We start from the raw sequence: 24,127 nt of genomic DNA on the forward strand, positions 1-24,127 counted from the left end.
CTTTCATTAATAACAGCTTTATTCATATTACTTTACATTTTTTTCCCTGAGAAAGTAATGGGGCAGGGCTGGAGAGATAGTACAGCAGGTATAGCGCTTACCCTGCAAGCAGCCAACCAGGGTTAGGAACCATATATGTTCCCCTGAGCCGCTCCAGGAGTGATCCCTGAGGACAGAGCCCTGGGCACTGCTCAGTGTGACCATAAAACCAAAAAGAAAGGGAAAAAGAAAGAAAGCAATGTTCTGGTACTGGAGAGACAATTCAGCGGGCTGGGGTGCACTCTTTGCATGCCGGAGGACCCGGCTGGATCCTCAGCTCCACATGGTCCTCCAAAGACGAAGCTGGGAGTAGCCCAGAGCACTGTGGGATGTGGCCCAAACCCCAAAATCCGAACAAAAGAAAAAGGAAAAGAAGGGGCTGGAGCGTTAGTACAGAAGGTAGGGTGTTTGTTTTGCGTGCAGCAGACCCAGGTTTGATCCCTGGCTCCCCATTTCATCACCCGAGCACTGTCAGGAGTAATTTCTGAGTGCAGAGCCAGGAGCCCCTGAGCATCACCACGTGTGACGCAAAAAGCAAAACGCAAATGAATGTGCCTGCAATGGTTCCCATCCTTTAGGACTCAGGAGCCTCTAGTCCATTCTCTACGCAGGTTTTGATCCAGATTCTTCCTAAAGCTGTCATCCATACAGGCCTTCCAGAATTTCCTAAGGCAGATAATAGCCAGCAGCGTGGAGGAAGCGGGTGGCCCTTTACAAGTATGGTCGCAATTGCTTCATTTCCTGTGTCATGTGACTCTCCCAGTGTGATCACATGACCCGCCCTCCTGTAGCCGGAATGAACCCGGAGGGCTGAAGCAGTGTGTGTGGGCCACTGCAGATACCTGCATCTCTGATTTTATTTAGGGGATCCTCAATCCTCAGAGGCACTGGGGACCCTCCAGGCTCCTCATCACGGTGACCCCGAGGAGATGGAGCTTTCAGATCCTTCTGGAAAGGTGAGTGAGCCAAGTTTCCTAATTGGTCCTACCAGTCTACTGATGGCCCGGCCGGGCAGGCTCTGGAATGCAGCGAATGGCAGGCGCTCCTGGAGCCCAGGGCAGAGCATCAGGCGCGGCGACGGAAGCGAGAGGGCGGGAGGGGGCACTTGGGGGAAGCGGGTAGGAAGTGGAGATGCTGCTTAGGTGGGGCCAGCGCCGCCTGCGCTGAGGCCTGGAGGGCTGCCGGGTCCCACTCCTCAGAAAGCTGGGAGACGTGTCTGGGGACGATCTCAGGCAGCAGAGCCTCTCCCAAGTGGGGGTCGCCTGCTGCTACCACCCCTCATTCATCCTGCTCTCAGGAATGGTCCAGGCCACGGAGCAGAGCCAGTATCGTGGCTGCCGGCCTCTGGGGGCTGCTTCTCCTCCAGGCGGTGGCAGGGGTGAAAGGTGAGTGAGGGAGGAGGGTGGCCCACAGGTGGGGCCTTTTGGTGGGTGCTCAGTAAACCCAAATGCGTGACCTGGTTCGGGGTACAGGGGAGGATTTCCAAAACCTGCTCCTTCCCTCCTTCCCACCAGCCCGCTCTCACCCTTCACCCTCGCCCGCCCCTCCTTCTGCCCCAGGTGCCCAGCCCTGCAGCCCTAAAAGCTTTGGCTACAGCTCGGTGGTCTGTGTCTGCAATGCCACGTACTGTGACTCTCTGGACCCCCTGACGCTGCCTGCCATGGGCACCTTCAGCCGCTACGAGAGCACCCGCAGTGGGCGGCGCATGGAGCTGAGCATGGGGCGCTTCCAGGCCAACCGCACGGGCACAGGTACACCTGCCCCCACCCCCAGGAGCAGGGGGTCCCTGTGCGGACGCAGTCCTGCCTCTCCCCGCCAGCCACTGAGCCCCTGCCGTCCTGGCCCCTGTGTGCAGGCCTGCTGCTGACCCTGCGGCCAGATCAGAAGTTCCAGAAGGTGAAAGGATTTGGAGGTGCCATGACAGATGCTGCGGCCCTCAACATCCTTGGCCTGTCGCCCCCTGTCCGGGACTTGCTCCTGAAATCGTATTTCTCTGAGCAAGGTGAGGAGGGGGACAGGAGCACGCTCAACCTTTCATTTGCTCCTGACCCACTTTCCCCTGACCCCCTCTTCACTGGAGAGCTTGGGGACTCCTGCGCACAGAGGCCCGGGCTCCGTCTGGCACCCGGCCCGTGGACCACCGCTCCCTCTGGGCCTGGCTCAGATACGGTGTAGGCCAGCACCTACACTCGCCTCTTGACTGATGCCCGTCTTGGGTCTGGGTCTGCAGGAATTGAGTACAACATCATCCGGGTGCCCATGGCCAGCTGTGACTTCTCCATCCGTGTCTACACCTATGCCGACACACCCGACGACTTCCAGTTACACAACTTCAGCCTCCCGGAAGAAGACGTCAGGCTCAAGGTGGGCCCTCGGGCCCCCGTGGCCGGGCGCACTGCGGGTGAAGGCGCTCTGCTGGCACTCGGTGTGCCCGTCTCCAGAGGAACAGCACAGCAAACCTGCCCCCTGCTGCTGGCGCTGGGGGAGGGAGGGCGGGAGCTGACAGCAAGGCTGAAGCACTGGTTGGGCCAGTCCGGCTGTGTTCCAGCACTGGGTGGCTCTCTCCCTGTCTCTAGATCCCCCTGATTCACCAGGCCCTGGAGATGTCCCAGCGCCCTGTGTCACTCTTCGCCAGCCCCTGGACAGCACCCACTTGGCTCAAGACTAATGGGAAAGTAAATGGGAAGGGGTCCCTCAAGGGCCAGCCGGGGGACCAGTACCACCAGACCTGGGCCAGATACTTTGTCAAGTAAGTGAGCCCCAGGGCTGGGAGCGGGCTCCATGGGCTGGCAGGTGCCTGCATGCAGAGGGGCTGGGCTTGATCCTGGCACCCTGTGGCCCCAAGCACTCCTGCATGTAGCCCCGGTGGCCCCCTTCACACCCCACCAGACACTGCTTCCAGCCCTTGGCCTGGTTCCGCCTCCAAATTTTTTCTTGCTGGGACAGCAGGGAAGGCTCTTGCCTTAAACATAGCTGGCCTGGGTTCGATCCCCAGCACCCCCAGGAGTGATCCCTGAGCATTGTGGGCTACAGCCCCGAAACACAAGTACCCCAAAATGCACCAAGAAAACCCAGATTGTTCTCTCAGCTTGTCCTCTCCTCTGTGAGCTCCTCAGTTCAGTCCCCTGCTCAGTCCCCCTAGTCCCCAGGGTCCCTATCCAGGGGCGGCCGCTCTCCCTCTGCTGCAGGTTCCTGGACGCCTATGCCGAGCACCAGCTGAAGTTCTGGGCAGTGACGGCCGAGAACGAGCCTTCCGCCGGCCTCTTCAGCGGGTACCCCTTCCAGTGCCTGGGCTTCACCCCTGAACACCAGCGCGACTTCATCGCCCGGGACCTGGGCCCCACCCTTGCCAACAGCAGCCACAGTGACGTTCGTCTGCTCATGCTGGACGACCAGCGCCTCCTGCTGCCCCACTGGGCCCAGGTGGTAAGGCACCCTGGTGACCCCCAACTCCAAGACAGGCTACCAAACTCACCTGCCCCCAGCCCCAGCACACCCTAAGCAGGGGCCAGGTCCAGCAGCGGCCCTGGGGAACTGGGAGTGGTGGGGACCTGCTCCCCATATGCCCCTCCACCGGGGCATTTCTTAATTAAAAAAAAATTTTTTTGGTGGCCCAGCCCAGCAGTGCTTACTCCTGGCTCTGTGCACAGGGATCAATCCTGGCAGGGCTCAGGGGACACTATGAAGTGCCAGAGATGGAACCGGGTGGGCCAGGGCAAGTGTGTTCCCTGCCATCCTGTCTCGCTTGTCCCTGAATTATCATTTTAATTATTTTTGAGGGGCTGCACTGCTCAGGCTCCCTCCTGGTGGGCTTTGGGGACCATCTGGGGTGTTGGGAATTGAACCCAGGTCAGCGTGTACAAGGCAAGCCTCCCTACCTGCTATCTTTCAGGTCCTTGAGTTACCACTTTAAACCTTTCTGCTTGCCACCCCACCCCCCACCCTGTGCACTACTCCTGCTTCAAGAACCCTCTGTGCAGAATTAGGTCCAGGACAGTCTCTTTCCCCGGTGACCCGTCCTCCCCTGTGCAGGTGCTGGAGGACCCTGAGGCCGCTAAGCACGTTCATGGCATCGCTGTCCACTGGTACCTGGACTTCCTGGCCCCAGCAAAAGCCACTCTGGGGGAGACGCACCGCCTGTTCCCCAACACCATGCTCTTTGCCTCTGAGGCCTGCGTGGGCTCCAAGTTCTGGGAGCAGAGCGTGCGGCTGGGGTCCTGGGACCGAGGGATGCAGTACAGCCACAGCATCCTCACGGTGAGCCCTGCAGCCGCCTCCCTCCAGCCCTTAGGGATCTGCACACGCCAGTGCTCTTCCGCAGGACTGTCTTCAGGGTCTTGCGGCCTGGCTTGCTCCTCTAGCAAAGTGTAGCTCCCTGCAACCCCTGCCCTAAGCTCCTGGGCGGCCTTGGGCGCCCTCTGCAGGCGGGCCCCTCACTGTGCCTCTGGCTTGCCTCTAGAACCTCCTCTATCATGTGGTGGGCTGGACCGACTGGAACCTCGCCCTGAACCCTGAAGGGGGCCCCAACTGGGTGCGCAACTTCGTTGACAGTCCCATCATCGTGGACATCGCCAAAGATACCTTTTACAAACAGCCCATGTTCTACCACCTGGGCCACTTCAGGTGGGTGGAGGGCAGGCACCCCTGCTGCACCCAGCTTGCCTTGCCCTTGGCAGGGAGCAGGAAGGTGTTGGGGTGGGAGCCCGAGTGAGGCACACCCATCCCTCTTGCACCACACAGGAAGTGACAGGGTGGCGTGAGACACCTGCACCGGGGCTGCGGGAAGAGGTGGGGTGCGCTGGGGGAGGATGAAGGGCTGACAGGGGCTGGTGCTTTCTGTTCCCGTTCCAGCAAGTTCATCCCTGAGGGCTCGCAGAGAGTGGGGCTGGAGGCCAGCGACAAGACCGACCTGGAGACCGTGGCCCTCCTGCACCCTGATGGCTCTGCTGTCGTGGTGGTGCTGAACCGGTGAGTGGGCTGCGGGGTGTGGCGGGGGTCCGGCGCAGGCAGACCACGGGGCAGGCGCGCTCAGTCTCTCCTCCCTGTCCAGCTCCTCCAAGGACGTGCCTCTCACCATCGAGGACCCCAGCCTGGGATTCCTAGAGACCCTCTCCCCCGGCTACTCCATTCACACCTACCTGTGGCGCCGCCAGTGCCAGTGAGGGCCGCCCACCAGGAGACAGCAGGGGAGCAGGCGGGACCAGCTGGCAGCAGCGCCCCTCCTCTCTGGTGGCTGCAAGAGAGCCTCCAGGGAAAGAGCCAGGACACCCCGGGCCGCCTGTGGTAGGGGCAGACTGTGCTATGCCTGTGGCAACACCACATCAGGGTGGAGGGAGGTGGAGGTTAAGAGAGGCGGGGCTGGTGGGCCCCGACTGGGACTTTGAGACTGAGATGGCTCAGAGGGCTGCTGAGCAACTGTTCTGCACGTAAGAGGCCTTGACCTTGATTCCCCCCAGCACCACATGGTCCCCGAGGACTGCTGGGAGGGGCTCCTGGGAACTCCGGTCTGGCCCCCAAACCATTTTTAAAAAAGAGAGAAAGAAAATTGGGGGCTGGTGGTCTTTCCTGGAGGTGTAGCCCTGGCACCCCCTCTCCCCCGCCCCGGGTCAGTTGAGTGTTGGTTCCGGCACCCAGAAGGCCCTGGAGGCACGACTGTGGCCCTTGTCAGGATTCAGCCAGGAGCCTGTCAGTGAGCGGGTTTATTCTGGGGATGGCACCCAGTGTTCGGCCATACCAACAGGAAGACCTGGGGGACCCTGGAATGCATGGCAGTAGAAAAACCAGTCCGGGGGTGGGGTGAGAATCATTCCTCTTCGTCCTCCTCGGCCATGCCCAGGGCCCGTGTGCCCGGGGTCCGGGCCGGCGTGGCGCGCTGGATAGAGACGATGCCGCTGAGCAGGGCGTAGCCCACCATGGCGGCCAACCCCGCCAGCACCGAAAGGATCTGGGTCCGGCGCCGGTACGGCTCCTCCTCGGCCTCTGGGCCCGTGGACGGGTGGCGTGGCGGTGGCCCCTCAGCTGTGGGGGAAGGGCAGACATGGACAATGAGTGAGTGGGCTGCCTTCCGGGCCCTGCCTGTCCCCCAAGGCCCTACCGTTCCTTACCTCCATCCCAGGGGAAGTAGAGGCTGAGGATGTGGGTACAGTAGGCGCAGAGGTTGGGCAGCGACCGCACGTGAGCCTGCAGCTTGCCGCTGGGCAGCTTGGCCTGCAGGAGCAGTGCCAAGTAGCTGAAGACAAAGGCGTCCAGGTAGGTAGGGCTGCCGTGGAGAGAAGGGCGGCATGGGGCAGGAGCTGGAGCGAGGCTCAGCCCTGGGAGGTGGGGGTGGGAGCTGGGGACCACCAAGGGAGCAGAGAGCACAGTCCGGCCCTGGGTGGGGAGGGGCACCGGTGGCGCCAGCCTGGCCCTGAATGGGGCTCTATCTCTGGGCTACATAAAGGGCATATTCAGGGCCCTCCTGGGCCTGGCAGCCCGCCGCCCTCCTACCCCCCCCAGGGCGCCAGGGCCCCACACACAGCTCCACTGTCCCCAGACCTGCCCGGGGCCTGTCCTGAGCCCGAGGCTGGCCCCTTTGGCTACCCCGGAATCTTCTTCCAAACCACCTATGATTCCCCTGGAGTCCAACTCACGTGTCTTCAAAGAAGAACTTCTGCGTGCCCAGGCGCTGGGAGAGAAGGGTGAGGCATTCCCGCGCCTCCTGGTACAGCTGAGGGGAGGACACAGGTGGGCTGGTGGCGCGCCCAGGCCCCACCCGCCCATGCCGCCCGTCCCTGCACAGCTACCTCCTTCTCCAGCTGCTCCTCCTCCTCGGGCCTGTGCTCCCCGCACAGCAGCTGCAGGCGCTCCATGTGCTGCCGCTGCATGCGGCCAGGCAGGAAGAAGTTGAGCGGGAATGGCATGGCTTCCGCGTACCACTTCCGGGTCACTTCCACGTAGTTCTTGGCATCCACCCAAAAAGTGTGAATCTGGGTCGGAGGGAGAGGCTGGGCTGAGCCAACAGACCTGCTGGCTTCGGGGTCCCCCCCGCCACTCGGCCACACTCACCAGTACCGGGAGCAGCTTCTCCTCGAGCAGGGACAGGAAGGCCAAGGTGTCTGCCCCCTGGCGCGCGGACAGATCGTAATCCGCATTGAACTTCTGGGGGGTGGGGGGAGATGGTCCATGAGGAGGCGCCCACTAGGGGCTGGGAGCACTTCCTGGGGAAGGCTTCATGGCTGGTGCCACCCTCGCTGCCTCCGAGGGGAGCACAAGCAGCTTTTCCCGTTGAGGCCCCTCGGCGAGGCCCAGACAGTAGCCTGTTGCCGTTGGCCCAGAGCCTGGGCCGCAGGGCCCTGCCGGCCGTCAAGGTCCCGCGCCCATGGAGGGGGAGGTAGGGGAGGAAGACCCGGCCGCAGACTAGGAGCAGCTCCCAGAATTTCCACGGAAAGTTGGCAGCATGCCTGCCGACGGCAACGTTCTAGCAGCAGCTTCCCCAATCCAGGCACCGAGGAGCTAGTGGAGTGGAGCTGAGATCAGGCGGGGCCTTGGTCCATTGCCTCAGGAGTTAGGGAATGCCATTCTCGTGCTCCTGGAACCCTGATGCCATGCCAGGGCTCCTTTACACAAGGCCCAGCTCTTGGCTTACTCCTTGCTCTTCTACTTCATTCCACAGCTCAGGCACCGTTGCACACACATTCCAACCATTCCCCCAGCTCCCAGCCTGCCGCACGCTCCTAGGTTCTCAGCACCACATCCTGAGTAAGCCTTGTCCCCAAGTAACCTCCAGGCCCCAGAAAATCTCGGTTTGCTAGGGGCTGGAGAGATAGCACAGTGGATAGGGCGTTTGTCTTGCACGTGGCTGACCCGGGTTCAATTCCCAGCATCCCATATGGTCCCACCAGCATCCCATATGGTCCCACTCAGGAGTAATTCCTGAGTGCATGAGCCAGGAGTAACGCCTGTGCATCGCCGGGTGTGACCCAAAAAGAAAAAAAAAAAAATCTCGGTTTGCTGCTGCTCATAAGGAACCCATCCCTGCTACGAACTTTGGCTTTTCCTGTGCTTCAGACTTCCGTCAGATCCCTTGGGAAAACAAATGAAGACAGTCCCACTTCTGACACTGTGAGAACCAGACATGAAAGCTCAAAGATTGCTGGGAAAACAGCCTGGTTAGGTCCTCTGCTTTTACAGATCTGTCACTTCTGGCTCTGAGCGGTGACACCATGTTTCCATTAAGCCAGAGACTGAGTGATGGACACAGTCGAGATTTCCTACCCTGAGTACTGAGTACTCATTCTACTCCCACATGCCTCAGCAGGGTCCAGCCTGAGCTCTGTGGCCAGTTCCCCAAGAAACGGGCAGAGACCCAGAAGTCCCTTTTTGTTTTGTTTTAGTTTCTCGGCCAAACCCAGCAGTGCTCAGGGCTTATTCCTGGCTCTGTGCTCAAGGAATCACAGATGGGGTATGGGGATCAAACCCAGCCATGTGTAAGGCAAATGCCTTCCTGCCATACTATTTTCTCTGGCCCTAGGAAGTCAGTTTCTGGCCCCATGGGAGCCAATGACCGCCTTCCTTTTTTCCCTTCGATGTGCCATCAGCCTGTTCCTGTAAGGAATAGACATCATCATCTGTCCCCATAGCATGCATAAAAGGTGCGGGGATGTGTCCCCCAACCCAAGTAGTGTCTGAGTTCACCCTGTCCCAGACTGCTCCTTGAAGCTAGGCTCCCTGCATCTGGCTTGGCATATATGTGGTTCTCAATAAACGTGTGCTACTGAAATGACTCAGTGCTCCTTCTGGCCTCCGCCCTTCCCATACACCTACCTCTTTCCGAAGCTGGCTGATGATCCTGCATGGTACTGAGATGATCTCTCCCTGAGCGGTCCGAAGCGCAGGCAGAGTCCCTGACAATGAAAAAGGCCCACAAGTCCCTTAGCTGCCTTGGCAGACACATGCACCGCATCTCTCTCTTCCTCCACTGTATACCCCCTTCCTTCCTTCCTTCCCTCTCCCCCAGGGACACTAGGTACCTGAAGGGCTCCGCCAGGGGTTGGTGATCTTGTGCACCTTAAGTGGGGCACCAGTAAATCTGGCATAGGCCTGCAGGGAAATAAACAGAAGGTAGAGAAACTACGTATATTGCCCCCACGGAGAAATCAAGAAGAGAAGATGACTAGTTTTGTTTTTTTTTTGGGGGGTATACCTGGTGGGGCTCAGAGGTAGCTCCATGAGAGGTGCTCGGGGTCCATGTGGCACCTGGGGTTTAACCCAGGGCTCACACATAAAAAAACATACACTTAAGCCCTTTGCCCCATTTTCCTGGCTCAGGTCATTCATTGCAAACCTTTTGGGCTGTGCTCTTAGTCCTCACCTCATAGGAGACATTACCAGCCCCAACGAGCAGTACAGGGTTTGCCATAGGCGTGTCCAGAATGACAAGTCAGCAGGGAAAAATCCTTCCTGATCTCCTCTTTTGCCACCCATCTGGCCAACATCCATTATCCTGTTTTTTTTCTAGCCACTACATCTTGCATACCTGTACTTCTCTGGCAGTCTAGTGGCCTATTGCTATGTATACTTCAGTACCTGGACACCTTATTACATTATTCTGCTGACACACATCTGCCTTCTTGGTTTATCTTTTGTGCTTCTTTTGTGCTCAGAGCTTACTCCTAGCTCTGTGCTCCCTGGCGTGGTTTGGGGGATCCTATGGGGTGCTGAAAATCAAACCTGGGTCAGCAGTCTGCAAGGCATGTGACGTCCCCCTGTCCTCTCTGGCCCCACATCTGCCTTTCTGTAACTCCTGCGGACTGGTATTTGGGATTTAGAAGAAGCTTAAAACATGCTTATGAAATGAAGGCGTGTGTGAATGAATGAACTGACTTCAGAGCGCTTTCTACAGAGTAGCTGTGTGCTCCTTTGTTAATTATCAGCCCATTGACTGAGGAGGAGGAGGAAAGGGGGTTGGAAGAAAAGGTGGGGGAAAGGCAGCAACGTCAAGTGGGAGAACCCGGAGATGCGGACCGCCTCGACAAAACCTCGGGGTGAATAAACTACGCCCCAGGAGCAATCGGGATCGCCCGCAAGGTCATGCACGGCAAATGGATGTGCAAGAACCGAAACTCGGCTCCCGAAACGCCCCCGACAGGTCTCTTTCTCTCCCAGCAGAAGACCCAGACCGCTACGACGTAGGATACTGAGCCCATTCGGTCCAGCGCGGCTCTCGGATTGCCTCAGTTTCCCGCCTCGAGAGCGCGCAAAGGCACCCTAACAAGAATCCAGGGCACCGGCTACTTGCGGGCCCGCCCCTGGCCTCCAGCGCGCGGCCCGCGTCACCGCCAGCACCCCTCACCAGCACGGCCAGGCAGTCCAGGTCCACCGACGGCAGCCCCCAGCCCCCAGCCCAGCAGTAGAGCTCCATGGGCGCCGCCATCTTGCCCGCCCTCTGTCCCGGAAGTACCGCCTCCCGCGCGGGCGGTGGCCCCGCCGGCCCCGCCCCCGCAGGCGGAGCCTCTGCTCGCGGCTTCCGAGGCGGCGGGGCGCCGAGGGGCGTCGCCGAGGATTTCGGGGAGGGCGGCCGTTGCTGGATCCAGAGGCGGCTCCCGAAGTGGGGGAAGGGCCGGCGTCTGGGGGCGCCTCGGCGGGTGTTGGCGCCGCTGCCGCGGGCAGCGCCGAAGTCCCCGAGGCTGGGCGAGCCCTGGAGCAAGGGTTCTCTCGGGCCGGGGCCAGCGCCGGGGGCGCTCCCCGCGCTGCACGTGGCCGGGCCTGCTCCCGGGCCCCTCAGGACTCGGCCCCGAGCGGGGGCTGCGGGGGGGAGGCCCCCGAGCCGCGTGTTTTCCACTGCGCGTTATGTTTGGAGACTTCCCCGCGCCGCCTGTCGCCAGGGAAACAAAACAGGGGCGGCGGCGGCCGGAGAGGGGCCGAGCGGGAGCCGGCGGGGGAGGCGGGCGCGCTGGCGCTGTTGCCGGGTAACGGGGACCCAGGCGCCGCGCCCTGCCCCCCATCCGGGTCACGGCCGGTTCGCCCGCACCCCGGGGTGCCCCCGCCCTGCCCGGTCCCTCTGCGGGGTTTCCCTGCTCCCTCCCTCCCCGGCGCCCCTTTCCACCTGGACGGAGGTCTCCCCTCCTTTCTCGCGCACTGTTTCACACGCGCCCCCCAAAGCCTGGCGGGCGCTTCCAGACGGCTCACTAGGAGGAAAAATGGAGGCACGGACACAGATCAGTGGGCCCCCCGCCCCATTAAAGCGTGCTCGCTTGGTCTGAGCAGCAAACTTGGTGCCATGTGGGCATCCCCGGGACGCTAGAGGGAGCGAGGCTTGGCCACTCCCTTGGCATCCTCTCGTGCCAACTGTGGAGTAATGCCCACTAGCTGACGCTGCCTGGCCGACTGTGGCTTCCAGAAATGAGAAGTGGTGGCCCCCAACGATGCTCTCAGCGGATGAGGGGCCCCTGGGCCCGCAGACCCTCAGGGACCGACGACCTGCAGGGAGGCCCTGGCGCTCCTCCCAAGTTGCCCCTGACTCCCCTGGGGCCGGGGATGCCTCCAGGGTGATTGGCAGCTCTTTGTTTCAGCCCCCCTCCCCCCCCCCCCGCCATCCTGTCCTGCCGGCCCCCCCCCTGCAACTCCCCCTTCCAGTCCCTCCGCCCCCCTCTCCGGCTCTCCCCGCCTAGCCTTTCCCCTCCCAGCTGCCTGCCTGCCAGGGGTGGTGAGCCGGCCGAGCGGCATGGAGGCGCAGGGACTGCGAGGGGCCCTGGCTCTTCTTCTCCTTGGCACCTTGGCCTCTGCCAGTCAGAACCTGCAGGGTAAGCCCGTCTCCTCCTAGAAGACCCCGATCTGCGTCCCCGCCCTAGCCCCCTCCACTTAGTAGCAGGGAGCATGTAGAGACGAGGGGGGCGCTGGCTGAAACTGAACCAGCCGAAGAGGGGCTGAAGTGATGGAAAGCCGGGAGTGGGGCGTCGGAGATGGTGGGACAGGGATGGCGGGCTGCCTGGCTAGGCTGGAGTCTGCGTGAGCATCCACTGGCACCCTGCATCTCGGAGGGCAGCTGGAGGGTGGTGCATGTGTGGGCCTCTGGCTGTCCCGGGATCCCATGATGGGGGTTGGGGGACACACACATCTAGAAATCTGCTCTTGTGGAGCTCTGGGGCTGGGCTGGACCTCTGTGTGTGGGGCGGGGTAGTGGGGGGGTGGCTGGAGCCGATGACACAGACACAGATTCTTGACTGGCTGGCTGGAAGGGAAACCACAGATTGGCCCAGACACAGGCGGCCGCAGAGCTGGGTCCTGCATTCCCAGGAGTGAGAGGCGGTGGGAGGGCTGGAGTCAGCGGCGTCTGCTGTTCTTCCCCAGAGCTCTTGGGTTAAGCCCCCAGGACGGGAGGAGGAACCGGAGGGTGTGTGAGGCGCCAAGCCCAGTCCCCAGGATCCCGTTCCCGGGTCTGCGCTGCGGGCACCTGGTGACTCTCGGCTCTGGGCGCAGCACCGTGACTCGCTGGCGCCACCTGCCGGGCGCCTTTCGTGTGCGCGGGAGCCGCTGGTGCCTTTCGGCGACCCTGGGAGGCGGCCTGGGGTGGAGTGGGGGTGGGCAAGCCCTGGCTGCCTTGGCCATTGACAGTGGCGAAGCCTGAGTTTTCGGGTGTGGCACTCAGACCGCCGGGTGGTTTGGCGCGGGAGGATGAGGGTTGCGCCCCCACGCAAGCGCGTGCGCGCACACGCTGGCCTTTCTCTGCCTGGCAGTAATTGACCTGCTGACCGTGGGGGAGTCCCGGCAGATGGTCGCTGTGGCCGAGAAGATCCGGACCGCCCTGCTCACTGCCAGCGACATCTACCTCCTGTCCACCTTCCGCCTGCCCCCGAAGCAGGGTGGTGTCCTCTTTGGCCTCTACTCCCGCCAAGATAACACCCGCTGGTTGGAGGCCTCTGTCGTGGGCAAGATCAACAAAGGTACAACAGGACTGAGGGCACTTGCTTTGTGTGCTCTGATGCTGGTTTCATCCCAGCCATGCATAGGGTCCCCTGTGCACTGCCAGGAGTGACCCCTGAGCACAGAGTAAGCCCTGAGTACCGTTGGCTCAAAATAACCGAAATTAAATTTATGGGGCCAGAGAAATAGTATAGGAGGTAAGGCATGTGCCTTGCATGCAGCTACATAGGCTCCGGTCCTGGTTCAAATCCCTGATACCACTTAGGGTCCCCTAAGCACTACCATGGATCACCCCTGAATACAGAACCAGGAATAGCCCCTGAGCACGGCCAGGTATGACCCAACCCCACTCCCAAACAGATAAAAATGTCTTAAAATATTTTTTTTATAAAAATGTTTAAAAAAATTTTTTTATAAGCTGATTGGTAGGCATGGCCTTTCCCCACCTGCCTCCTTCCCACTCCCAGTGCCCCCTTGTCCCTTACTGCATCCTGGCTTCCACTGGCTGTGCCCGGCACCAGGGGGCACAGGTACTGGTGCTTAGGATTCCTGGGCATCCACTTCATGGGTGAGGTGAGTTTGTGGGTCTGGGAACTGTGCGTGCCTGGGAGGTGTGTGTCTGCTGCAGCAGCCTAGAGGAGAGGCCCCTGGGACACTGGAGTTGGCACAGAGCCCGCTGCTGCCTTGCGGGTGAGAGGGGTCAGACACTCGACCCTGTCTCTGAGCCCTTTGGCCAACAGGCATGTATGGCGCAACTGCACAGGGTGCTGAGTGAGGAGAGGTGATGTGCACCCAGTAGGGCGGCCTCCAGGGCAGAGTCGGACCCTGCCCTTCGCCTCCTCTCTTCCCCACAGTGCTGGTGCGGTACCAGCGAGAGGATGGCAAGACGCATGCTGTGAACCTGCAGCAAGCGGGCCTGGCCGACGGGCGCACGCACACAGCTCTCCTGCGGCTCCGAGGCCCGGCCCGGCCCAGCCCGGCCCTGCAGCTCTATGTGGACTGCAAGCTGGGTGACCAGCACTCTGGCCTGCCGGCGCTGGCCCCCATCCCCCCAGCGGAGGTGGGAGGGCTGGAGATGAGGACAGGCCAGAAGGCCTACCTGAGGATGCAGGTGAGCAGGGCAGGAGACTCGCCAGACTCCACCAGGTCAGTGTGGGCATCAGCAGGGGGGATGGCGGGTCCTCCCTCCTCTGCCCCTGTGCCACCAGGGCTTCGTGGAGTCCATGAAGATGATCCTGGGTGGCTCCATGGCCCGGGTCGGGGCCCTGAGTGAGTGTCCGTTCCAGGGGGACGAGTCCATCCACAGTGCAGGTAACGGGGATGATGCTGCTGACCAACACCTGTACCCCAGGTCTCCATGCCTTGTTGGTGCTCCTCCTCTCACCCCATCCCCTTCTCACCTCCTCTGACTCTGTGAACCCCAAAGTATTCAGCTGCCCCACGAGGCGTCCCAAACTGCCTTGCATGCCAGGCGCCCAGATGACTGGAAGAGATCAGGAAAGGCCTTCAGGTGGCCGAGGGAGGGTCAGCGTCAGCCTCTAAGATGAGGGTCTTGGGTCTTTCTTGATCCTGTTGCCAGCTGCCACCTCACTTCTGAGCACTGACTTCTCTCTGAGACTCTCGCTTAATAAAATGCTGCTTCTCCCAGGTTTTTCTTGTTTCTTTCTATAGTTGGGGGATGGGCCACACCCAGTGGTGCTACAGTCGGCTCTCAGCTCTGTGCTCGGGGCTATGAGGTGTCGGGGACCAAATGGGGTCAGCCATGAGCACAACAATTGCCCTACCCACTGTCCTAGCTCCCTAGCCATCTCCCAGGATTTTCAAAGATAAAGTTCTTGAGGTAGAAGCTTGTGCGGGAGGGGACCGGAGCGATAGTATAGCGGGGAGGGCATCCGCTGGGGGGATGGGGCCCATTTGCCTTGCACATGGTCATCCTGGGATCGATACCTGCATCCCACATAGTCTCCCCATGCACTGCCTGAAGTAATTCCTGAGCACAGAGCCAGGGGTAACCCCCGAGCATCACTGCATGTGACCCCAAAACAAAAACAAACAAACAAAAAAGCTTGGGTAGGAGGAAAAAGGGATGGATTTGACCCTGCTCTGGGTCACCTCACTCTTGGGTCCCTTCTGCCACCACTGTGCCTGTGAGCCTGGAAGATTTATTCGTTTTTTTTTTTGTATTTTTGCTTGTTTTGGGGTGACCCAGCAGTACTTGGGCTTAGTCCTGCCTCTGAACTCAAGGGCCCTTCCTGGTGGGGCTCATGGGATCACATGCGGTGCTGGGGATTGAACCTTGGATGGTTGCTTGTAAGTCAAGAACCTCTGTCCTCCGGCTCCAGCTTCCGCATTTCTCTCTCTTCTGGAGATGAACCCAGGGTTCGCTCGTGCTGGGCCACTGTTCTCTGCTGTGCCACCGCCCGTGCCAGGGTTCTAGGATGTGACTCCCAAAGTTTCCCTCAGCCCCGGGAGAAAGCTGGTGGTCCCTGCGTGTCACCTCCATTCACTTCCATCCGATACTGTCTGTCCCAAAGCCCCAGCCCCTGGTATCTGTCCCTCCTCTTCCTCACCTCACTGCTCCATGCATCTTCCCCTCTGTTTTCTTCCCAGTGACCAATGCACTGCACTCCATCCTAGGTGAGTAGGCTTGGAGGGGCTGGAAGAGGTGAGGGGTGGGGAGGGAGCCCCAGGTTAGCCAAGAACTGGGTAGGGGTTAAATGTAGGGCTGAGGGGCCAGGACAGCAGGGAAGGCACTTGCATGTGGCTGTACTGGGTCTGATCCCTGGAGCCCACCAGGAGTGACCCGAGTGCAGGCCCCCAAACAAACAAGATTTGGGTGGTAGTGTAGGAGCTGACACGTATCCCCAGAGGGACACGGCCTCTGCCCTGGCCCTGAGCCTCTTCATCCCCGGGGCCTGACAGGGGAGCAGAGCAAGGCGCTGGTCACCCAGCTCACCCTCTTCAACCAGATCCTGGGCGAGCTGCGGGACGACATCCGAGACCAGGTCTGAGAGGGCTGGCAGCAGGGTGGTGGCGGCGCTGGGCTTGCTGGTGCCCAGAGCCAACCCGGCCATGCTCGTGCCCACAGGTGAAGGAAATGTCCCTGATCCGCAACACCATCATGGAGTGTCAGGTGTGCGGTGAGTGGCAGGGGGGACGGGTGGGTGCCAGGTGGCATTGCTGGGCCTGCCCCTGGGCCCGGCTCCTCGCCCCTCGTGGCTCTGACTGGGCCTGCCCCGCAGGCTTCCACGAGCAGCGCTCCCACTGCAGCCCCAACCCCTGCTTCCGCGGCGTGGACTGCATGGAGGTGTATGAGTACCCGGGCTTCCGCTGTGGGCCCTGCCCCCCGGGCCTGCAGGGCAACGGCACCCACTGCTCGGACATCAATGAGGTGGGTGGGGCCCAAAGGTGGGAGAGGGGCCAGGGAAGGAGCTGGGGGCCTGGCGGGACCCTGAGAAGCAGTGGGCTGGGGGTGAGGCTCAGGGCACAGCGTGGGGCAGGAGGCTGCCCACAGCCATTCCGGATCCCAGCCAGGCTTCTAGCATGTTCTTTCCATCTGGTTGCAGTGCGCGTTGGCGGACCCCTGCTTCCCAGGCTCCAGATGCATCAACACTGCGCCCGGCTTCCACTGCGAGGCCTGTCCTCCCGGCTACAAGGGCACACGCGTGTCCGGTGTGGGTGTGGACTACGCCCGGGCCAGCAAACAGGTCAGGCCTGGACGGAGAGTGTGGCCAGAGCTTCCGGGCTGCCCTGGGGGCTGAGGGGGAACTGAGAGGGGCCTCCCAGCCCCCGGGAAGGCCATGCTCTGGGGCCCGGGCTCCGTGATGGCGGCCACGGGCTCAGCCTTGTCAGTGCCCCAGCCTGTGTAAGGCCACAGCTCAGGTGCCACCAAAGCCTGCCCCTCAGGTCTGCAACGACATCGACGAGTGCAACGATGGCAACAATGGCGGCTGCGACCCCAACTCTGTCTGCACCAACACCGTGGTGAGCCTGCTGGGGGTGCAGCCCACTCCTCGGCTCCTGCTCCCCCACCGTCCTGGGCGCTGCGCACGTGGGCCGGGTTTGGGATTCTGTTGGTGGTTTCACTGGGCCACCCCCCGCTGTGCCCTGCAGTACTGGGCGACCATGTGTTCCAGGGATGAAGCCTGGGCTCCTGCGGCGAGCCTACTCGCTGGCCAGCCCCTGCTCTGGACCTCCAGTTCTGCTCTTACTAGCTGTGGCTTTCTGCAAGCTAACTTTTATGCTGCAGGGAGGGGGAGGGAGCACACCCAGTGGAACTACTCCTGGCAGGGAGCATCAGGAATCACTCCTGGTGGGGTTTGGGACACTTTATGGGTGCGGGGGATCTAACTCAGGTCAGCTACATGCAAGGCAAGTGCCTTCTCCGTCCTGTCTCCTGGCACTCAGCTATCTTGGCTTTGGGGCTCCACTGGCAGTGCTCAGGGGCTCCTTGAAGCTGAGTGCACAGGGGGTGATGCTGGCGGTGCTCCTGCATGCAGTCATCTCTCCTGCCCAGCTTCCCTTTTCTGGACCTCAGTGTCTGCATCCAAAAACAAGGGCTGTTTTCAGCCTCGGAAGTTTTTCTGGAGGATTGCTAGGTGGTCATGGGTCCCATTTATCCAGCACCCATGGGTGGGCCAGCGCTGGGCATGGGGCGGGCTGACCCTGAGTCCTGATGCATTGCTTTCTCCCCTTAGGGCTCCTTCAAGTGCGGCCCCTGTCGCTCAGGCTTCCTGGGCAACCAGAGCCAGGGCTGTTCTCCGGCCCGGACCTGCCACAGCCCCGCGCACAGCCCCTGCCACGTGCACGCACACTGCCTCTTTGAGCGTAATGGGGCCGTGTCCTGCGCGGTGAGTCCAGGGACGGTGCCTGGGAGAGGGAGGGTGCGGGGCTGGGGCCTCTCGGGGAAGGGCAACCCTGCGCCTAGGATCCAGCACGGCAGCGGCCCCAGGAGGCTGTTGGGTGGAGGCGGACAGCAGCGCTGCTCACCCACTCCCACCCTTGGTTGCTCACCCAGTGCAACGTAGGCTGGGCCGGGAACGGGAACGTGTGTGGGCCCGACACGGACATCGACGGCTACCCTGACCAGGCGCTGCCTTGCATGGACAACAACAAACACTGCAAACAGGTGCGGCCGCGCTGGGGAGCGGGGAGGGCGGGGCGTGTGTGCGTGCTGGAGACTCACTGTCCTCCCCCACCGTGCCCGGGGCCCACAGGACAACTGCCTGCTGACACCCAACTCTGGCCAGGAAGATGCGGATAACGACGGTGTGGGGGACCAGTGTGATGACGACGCCGATGGGGATGGGATCAAGAATGTGGAGGTGGCCACGGATGTCCAGCGCCTTCCTGCTCCCTCTTCCTCCAAGTTTCTGTGCCTCAGACCCAAATCTTTTCCACTCCACGCCCCTGGGAGTGCTCCTAGAAGGGCCCCAACTGGTGCCCAGGCATAGAGGGGCTCTAAAGAGGGTGTTAAAGTGGGATGTGCCATTAAAGGGTCGTGGAGGGGGGCAAAGGGCTCCTTGGCCCACAGGAGGCCTGACTGCCCCGTCCCATTCCAGGACAATTGTCGGCTGTTCCCCAACAAGGACCAGCAGAATTCGGACACAGACTCGTTTGGCGATGCCTGTGACAACTGTCCCAATGTCCCCAACAATGACCAGAGGGACACAGATGGCAACGGGGAAGGCGATGCCTGTGACAATGACGTGGACGGGGACGGTGAGGGCCAAGGGGGCTGGGAGTGGGAAGACTGCCTGGTGGAAATGCACCTGGCCGGTGCCATACCGGCAGCAGGGGTAATGGGGGTGGAGCTGGGGGTTCAGGCAGGGCTTCTCCCCAGCTGTCCTCTGGAGCTGCGAGAGTAAGAGCTTGCACCCACCTCAGACTGTGACATGTCCTATGACTCCTTCCAGGTATCCCCAATGGACTGGACAATTGCCCCCGTGTCCCCAACCCCCTTCAGACAGACAGGGATGAAGACGGGGTAGGGGATGCATGTGACAGCTGCCCTGAGGTGGGCAACCCAACCCAGGTACAGCCAGAGGAAAGTCCTGCCCCTCACTTGTTGTGGAGGATTGGGGACTGGGGCAGGGTGGGCACATGAGGCAGTGCTGGCGGGAGGCACTCTGGGTGCAGTGTTTGGGGACCAACCCCAGGGTTCTCACACATGCTCCAGTGCTCCAGCCCTTTGAGCATCTCCAGGGCTCCATGCAGCTCTGAGGGACTGGAGTGTACAGTGGGGAGGGCACTTGGCCTTGCATGCCTCTGACTCAGGTTGTATCCCTGGCACCACATACGGTCCCCCCAAGCTCAGCCAGGAGAGATCCCTGAGAACAGCCGGTGTGGACCCCAAACCCAACCCAACCCAGTCCAAAGCTCCTCTGAGAGGAGAGGGTGAGGAGAGCTGCTCTCTCAGACAGACGCAGACAGTGACCTGGTGGGGGACGTCTGCGACACCAATGAGGACAGGTAGGCTGCCAGGAGATGAGCTTTGGCTTCCTGGTATCTCCGCGCCTGCTCTAACCTCTCCCGGGGTGGGGGGGGAGGGCAGCACCCACTGGGCGGGCCCCTCCAGGCTGCTCCAGGGTCTGTGGGGACTGACTGTGCAGGACAGAGGCAGCCTGAGCACCTGTTTGGTGTCTTCCTCGCAGCGATGGGGATGGACACCAGGACACCAAGGACAACTGCCCCCAGCTGCCCAACAGCTCCCAGCTGGACTCAGACAATGACGGACTTGGCGACGAGTGTGATGGTGATGACGACAATGATGGCATTCCAGACTATGTGCCTCCTGGCCCTGATAACTGTCGCCTGGTCCCCAATCCCAACCAGAAGGACTCGGATGGTAAGGCCAGGGCTCCCAGGGGGCCCAGACAAGTGTGGGATCCCTGAGAAGGGGGTGAGGTGTGGACCGTGAGGCCCAGGAGGGCAGCGCTGGTTGGTGGAAGCAGCTGGGGAACCCCCCTCTCCAAGTCTCTGGCTCTGCCACTCAGGCAATGGCGTTGGCGACGTGTGTGAAGATGACTTTGACAATGACGCGGTGGCAGACCCCCTGGATGTGTGCCCCGAGAGCGCAGAGGTCACACTCACAGATTTCCGGGCCTATCAGACTGTCGTCTTGGATCCCGAGGGGGATGCTCAAATTGACCCCAATTGGGTGGTGCTAAACCAGGTACCAAGCAGTGGGCGGGGGGGCAGCATCAGCTCAGGCTCCCAAGAGGCCCAGAAGGGTGGGCCCCAGACCAGGCCTGCTATGCCGCCTCCCCACAGGGCATGGAGATTGTGCAGACCATGAACAGTGACCCCGGCCTGGCAGTTGGTACGTAAGGGACACAAATGGAGTACCGTTCCCCTGGGTCAGGGGTCAGGCCCGCCTCCCACCCCCTCTCACACTTGGTTTGCGGCCCTTGGCCCCCCTCTGTGGCCTCCAGGCTACACGGCCTTCAACGGCGTGGACTTTGAAGGCACCTTCCACGTGAACACGGTCACCGACGACGACTACGCGGGCTTTCTCTTCAGCTACCAGGATAGCGGCCGCTTCTATGTGGTCATGTGGAAGCAGACGGAGCAGACCTACTGGCAGGCCACTCCCTTCCGGGCTGTTGCCCAACCCGGCCTGCAGCTCAAGGTCCCAGTGCTGCCCAGACGCCCCAGTGAAGGCCCTACCCCACCCATGCTTCCCGCTCCTAATTCCACCCAGGGCCTCCCCCACTGCCTGCTTGGGGACCCTCTCATGCAGTCATCTGGCCTGAGGCTGGCGCCCTGGGGCTCCAGAATATTCTCCTGGCCACCTTGGTTTCCATCGCTACCTGTGCTTACCAGCCACCCATGGCCCCGCTGGGGTCCAGTGGTTGACTCGTGGCCTTTACCAATGCTCCCAGGCAGTGACTTCAGTGTCCGGCCCAGGGGAGCACCTCCGGAATGCCCTCTGGCATACTGGCCACACCCCTGACCAGGTCCGACTGCTGTGGACTGACCCACGAAACGTGGGCTGGCGTGACAAGACCTCCTACCGTTGGCAGCTGCTGCACCGGCCTCAAGTTGGCTACATCCGGTGAGGGCAGGGACCCCAGTTCCAGCACTTCTTTCCCCTGTAGCTGGGTCCCACCATGCCCTTCTTTAGTTTCTCAGTGTCGGGGACCTGGCCTCTCTCCATCTCCCCTTGAAGGAGATCCCAGCAGTACAGGCCTAGCCCCTGGCACCTTGGAAACGCTTGGAGGTGCCAGCCAGTCATCCTACTCTATGCTCCTCTCCCGCAGGCCCACAAGGGCATGTGGGAGCCTCAACCCCAGGCCAGCCTGCACACAAGCCCAAGGAATCTGGCCCCTTGCCTGGTTCAGCCCAGAACCTGCCTCAACATCAGAGTCTGACCTGGACAGGGTCTTCACTCTTGGAAGAACCAGCCCAGCTTCTCGGACTGGCCTTTGGTCCAGGGCTTTGCATCTCCTGGTGGTAGGGAAAAGAGGGATGTGGCCAAGAGTCCAGAGTCCGGGGCTTAAAGGGCTTGGTTCCCCTTTAAGGTGCCTGGGGCTGCAGGGCGCCAAGATAGGGGATAAGGGGGGTAGACTCAAGCCTGGGAAGTGGGTGACTTCACCCCCCAGCCCATTGTGCTCCTCGCCATGGCAACCCAATCCTCGCTTGGAATGTGGCTGGTGCTTTGAGATGCAAAGGGGGCCGGACAAAGAGCAAGGGGCCTCAGGCCTGAGAAAAGCACCCCCTTCCTCTCCTCCCCCCTATCCCATGCTCTCTCTGGCCTTGGTGAGTTCAAGGGGGGTTGGGCGGAGCAGGGCTTGAGCAGTGTGGCCCAGGCCACTGGCACCCCAGCACCAATAGACACCCCTATCCCGGACAGGGTGAAGCTCTATGAGGGTCCCCAGCTAGTGGCAGATTCTGGGGTGATCATTGACACATCCATGAGAGGGGGGCGTCTCGGAGTATTCTGCTTCTCGCAAGAAAACATCATTTGGTCCAATCTGCAATATCGCTGCAATGGTGAGGTCCCAACACGCCCCCTGACCCCTTGTGCCCTGGGGGAATAACATACCCCACCTGAACACTATTTGTCCCCCTCCCTCCCCCACCTAGACACGGTGCCTGAGGACTTTGAGCCGTTCCGGAGGCAGCTGCTCCAGGGAAGAGTGTGACCTGTTGCCAGTCGCCTGTCTGATTCAGAATTCAGATTTTAGACCCTTTGGCCTTTGGGTCCGTCCTGGAGAGCCCTGGAGTCTCATCCACAGCCCCTCAGCCAAAACACAGACGACCCAGCTCTGGCACCCGCCAGTAGTTCAGCCCCCAGGGGCGGTGACCCCACTGCTCCAATGGGAACTTTTCCAGGGGTACTTCTCAGGCACTAACCCCAGGAAGAAAATAACAGCACATCATCATAAAGTTTTCAGTGTTTTTCTAAGCCAACGTAATTGCTTATTTTAGGGCTTGCCCTCCCAACGCCGTGGGGAGCAGGGAGGGACCGGGATGGTAGGGTAGAAGTTAGAGCTGAATGTGGGGCACGGGAGAGGGGGCAGGAATGTTGGGTGAGGATTAGGTGAAGGATAAGGATAAGGTGTTAGAGGGGGTTATGGTGGGAGAATGCCCAGAATCCCCCACACTACCACCCCCCGCCCCCGCCCTACTTACTTTCAGTGGCAGCGGCGACTCTCCAGTCTAAGATCAGCAGGACCAAGTGCCAGGAGGGCTGCCCCGCTCGGGCGAGGGGGAGGCCGGGGGGCCGGAGGGGCCGGAGGCCGGGACGAGTGCAATATTGGCGGGGGAGAGAACAACACTGCACCGCGTCCCGTCCCTCCCGCCCGCCCGGGGCCCGGGATCCCGCTCGCCACCATGGAAGCCAGAACAGTCTCCAGAATCTGGGGCGCCTTGGGGGAGAGTGGCGTCCACTTTAGAGGCTAGAGAGACTGGGCGCCCGGAAGAGAGTGGAGGGGGTCCTTGAGTGGGCGCGGGGAGGAGGAAAGCCCGCGGGATCCCGGAAGGCGCTTTCAGACGCGCGGGCCGCGCGCCGCGGCTCTTTAAATACCGGCCCTGCGCGGCGCGGAGCCGTCGCCACGGCGACGCGTGTCCCGGCAACCGAAATGAATGGCTGTTGCCCGGCAACACCCGGGGGAAGTTTTGGAGCCGCCCACCTAGATCCCTCGCGACGCAGGCCGAGGGGCTTCCCCGCCTCCCGGGGCCCGGGCGCCCCGCCGCGCTGACGTCACGGGCGCCCCTTCCCCAGGCTCGCGCCCGCGCCAAGCCAAAAGGAAGGACGGGAAGAACGTGGGGTCCCCGGTTCCAGCCCGGCGCCCCGAAGTGCCGATGAAGTTTCCGTGGCCCGAGCCGTCTGCGCCGGGGCTGAGGGTGGTTACTGAGCCGCGCCTAATTGCTTCCCTCGACCATGCGCTGACTCCACTCGGAACCCTATTCCGACCCCACGGAGTCCCTGGGCCCCGGCGCCGCTACGGCCCCCAAATACCGTCCAGAACACGGCCTGGACCCCCCAGGTCACGAGCTCCCGCTTGGAGCTGTGCACACTCACCACGTGCCTACCCCCCTCACACACACGCACACGCCTCTCAGCTCCCCAGAGGAAAGGCGTGCGCCCCCACCCCAAACACCTCTCTATGGCCTCGGAAATTCGGGGCCGCCCGCGATGTCCGCCCCATCCCCCCGCATTCCGATGTCCTTTCTCACAGCCCCTTCCACATACCTCCGACCTCGCCCACTTCACTCACTTCCTCCAGTCGCTGCCCCGCGCGCCCCGGAGCCCCCTCCGAGCGCCCCGTCCTGCCCCGACGGCCCGCGCAACCCGCCCTTTCCCTGCCGAGTCGCCGCGTTTCCCCGCGCGCGCCGCACCCCGCTCCCGGGGGTCGCCGCTCCCGCACCCCCAGTCCCGGAGGGCCACTAGGGGGCGAGCGCGGGCCGCCTCGGGAGGGCGGGAGCCCGGGGCAGCAGAGACCCCCGAGGGCCGGGTCCGCCCGGCCCCGTCCTTCCTCCTGGGCATGGCGCCGAGGAAGGGGCGTGTGGGTTTCGGGGAGAAGCGCGCGTGCAGCCCGGCGGGGAGCGGCGCGGGGCGCGGCTATTCCGGGAAGTGGTGGGGGAGGGGTCCCCAAACAGCACCTCACCTTGCTGCTCTTTTCCGGGGGACCCAGTGAGAATGCGCAGGTGACGGGGGACTCTCCAGCCTCTGCCCAGGACC

General features: G+C 61.9%; 3 protein-coding genes across 4 annotated transcripts; 2 read left to right on the plus strand and 1 right to left on the minus strand.

Annotated features, from left to right (window-relative positions):
• Positions 1–832: 832 nt before the first annotated feature.
• Positions 833–5,572, plus strand: GBA1 (glucosylceramidase beta 1). Of its 2 annotated transcripts, XM_004619197.2 has the most exons (11): positions 833–995; positions 1,337–1,424; positions 1,599–1,790; positions 1,895–2,041; positions 2,270–2,403; positions 2,616–2,788; positions 3,228–3,465; positions 4,072–4,296; positions 4,499–4,662; positions 4,891–5,007; positions 5,090–5,572. In XM_004619197.2, exons 1-11 carry the CDS (start codon positions 969–971, stop codon positions 5,199–5,201), a joined length of 1,617 nt encoding a protein of 538 aa, XP_004619254.1. In that variant the 5' UTR covers positions 833–968; the 3' UTR covers positions 5,202–5,572. The 2 variants fall into 2 exon arrangements, with proteins under 2 accessions (XP_004619254.1, XP_054994509.1); XM_055138534.1 differs by lacking the exon at positions 1,337–1,424 and having other exon boundaries at positions 864–995.
• Positions 5,573–5,720: 148 nt separating this feature from the next.
• Positions 5,721–10,837, minus strand: MTX1 (metaxin 1). The gene is made up of 8 exons (XM_004619279.2): positions 10,370–10,837; positions 9,048–9,117; positions 8,842–8,921; positions 7,084–7,176; positions 6,822–7,004; positions 6,669–6,745; positions 6,144–6,298; positions 5,721–6,057 (listed from the first exon to the last, which is right to left on the minus strand). The coding sequence occupies exons 1-8, from the start codon at positions 10,448–10,450 to the stop codon at positions 5,843–5,845; spliced, it is 954 nt and encodes a 317-aa protein (XP_004619336.2). The 5' UTR covers positions 10,451–10,837; the 3' UTR covers positions 5,721–5,842.
• THBS3 (thrombospondin 3) lies at positions 10,721–22,322 on the plus strand. The gene is made up of 23 exons (XM_004619280.2): positions 10,721–11,819; positions 12,753–12,959; positions 13,794–14,050; positions 14,148–14,250; positions 15,550–15,576; positions 15,862–15,944; positions 16,028–16,079; positions 16,182–16,330; positions 16,506–16,646; positions 16,846–16,923; positions 17,637–17,789; positions 17,957–18,067; positions 18,156–18,263; positions 18,501–18,660; positions 18,855–18,973; positions 19,358–19,410; positions 19,593–19,786; positions 19,935–20,113; positions 20,212–20,260; positions 20,373–20,569; positions 20,823–20,995; positions 21,794–21,933; positions 22,027–22,322. Exons 1-23 carry the CDS (start codon positions 11,741–11,743, stop codon positions 22,083–22,085), a joined length of 2,871 nt encoding a protein of 956 aa, XP_004619337.2. The 5' UTR covers positions 10,721–11,740; the 3' UTR covers positions 22,086–22,322.
• Positions 22,323–24,127: the final 1,805 nt, after the last annotated feature.

Source organism: Sorex araneus, chromosome 5, assembly GCF_027595985.1.
Source record: "Sorex araneus isolate mSorAra2 chromosome 5, mSorAra2.pri, whole genome shotgun sequence".
Taxonomy (NCBI): domain Eukaryota; kingdom Metazoa; phylum Chordata; class Mammalia; order Eulipotyphla; family Soricidae; genus Sorex; species Sorex araneus.

Excerpts from the sequence above, each read along its gene's own strand:
- GBA1 (XM_004619197.2), top strand. The coding sequence starts at position 969 with ATGGAGCTTTCAGATCCTTCTGGAAAG. Across the intron at positions 2,404-2,615 it reads AAGAAGACGTCAGGCTCAAG|ATCCCCCTGATTCACCAGGC; the intron begins GTGGGCCCTCGG and ends CCCTGTCTCTAG. Across the intron at positions 2,789-3,227 it reads TGGGCCAGATACTTTGTCAA|GTTCCTGGACGCCTATGCCG; the intron begins GTAAGTGAGCCC and ends CCTCTGCTGCAG.
- MTX1 (XM_004619279.2), bottom strand. The coding sequence starts at position 10,450 with ATGGCGGCGCCCATGGAGCTCTACTGCTGGGCTGGGGGCTGGGGGCTG. Across the intron at positions 7,177-8,841 it reads TCAGCCAGCTTCGGAAAGAG|AAGTTCAATGCGGATTACGA; the intron begins GTAGGTGTATGG and ends CCCACCCCCCAG. Across the intron at positions 7,005-7,083 it reads AGAAGCTGCTCCCGGTACTG|ATTCACACTTTTTGGGTGGA; the intron begins GTGAGTGTGGCC and ends CCTCCGACCCAG.
- THBS3 (XM_004619280.2), top strand. The coding sequence starts at position 11,741 with ATGGAGGCGCAGGGACTGCGAGGGGCCCTGGCTCTTCTTCTCCTTGGC. Across the intron at positions 18,068-18,155 it reads ACAACAAACACTGCAAACAG|GACAACTGCCTGCTGACACC; the intron begins GTGCGGCCGCGC and ends CGGGGCCCACAG. Across the intron at positions 21,934-22,026 it reads TCTGCAATATCGCTGCAATG|ACACGGTGCCTGAGGACTTT; the intron begins GTGAGGTCCCAA and ends TCCCCCACCTAG.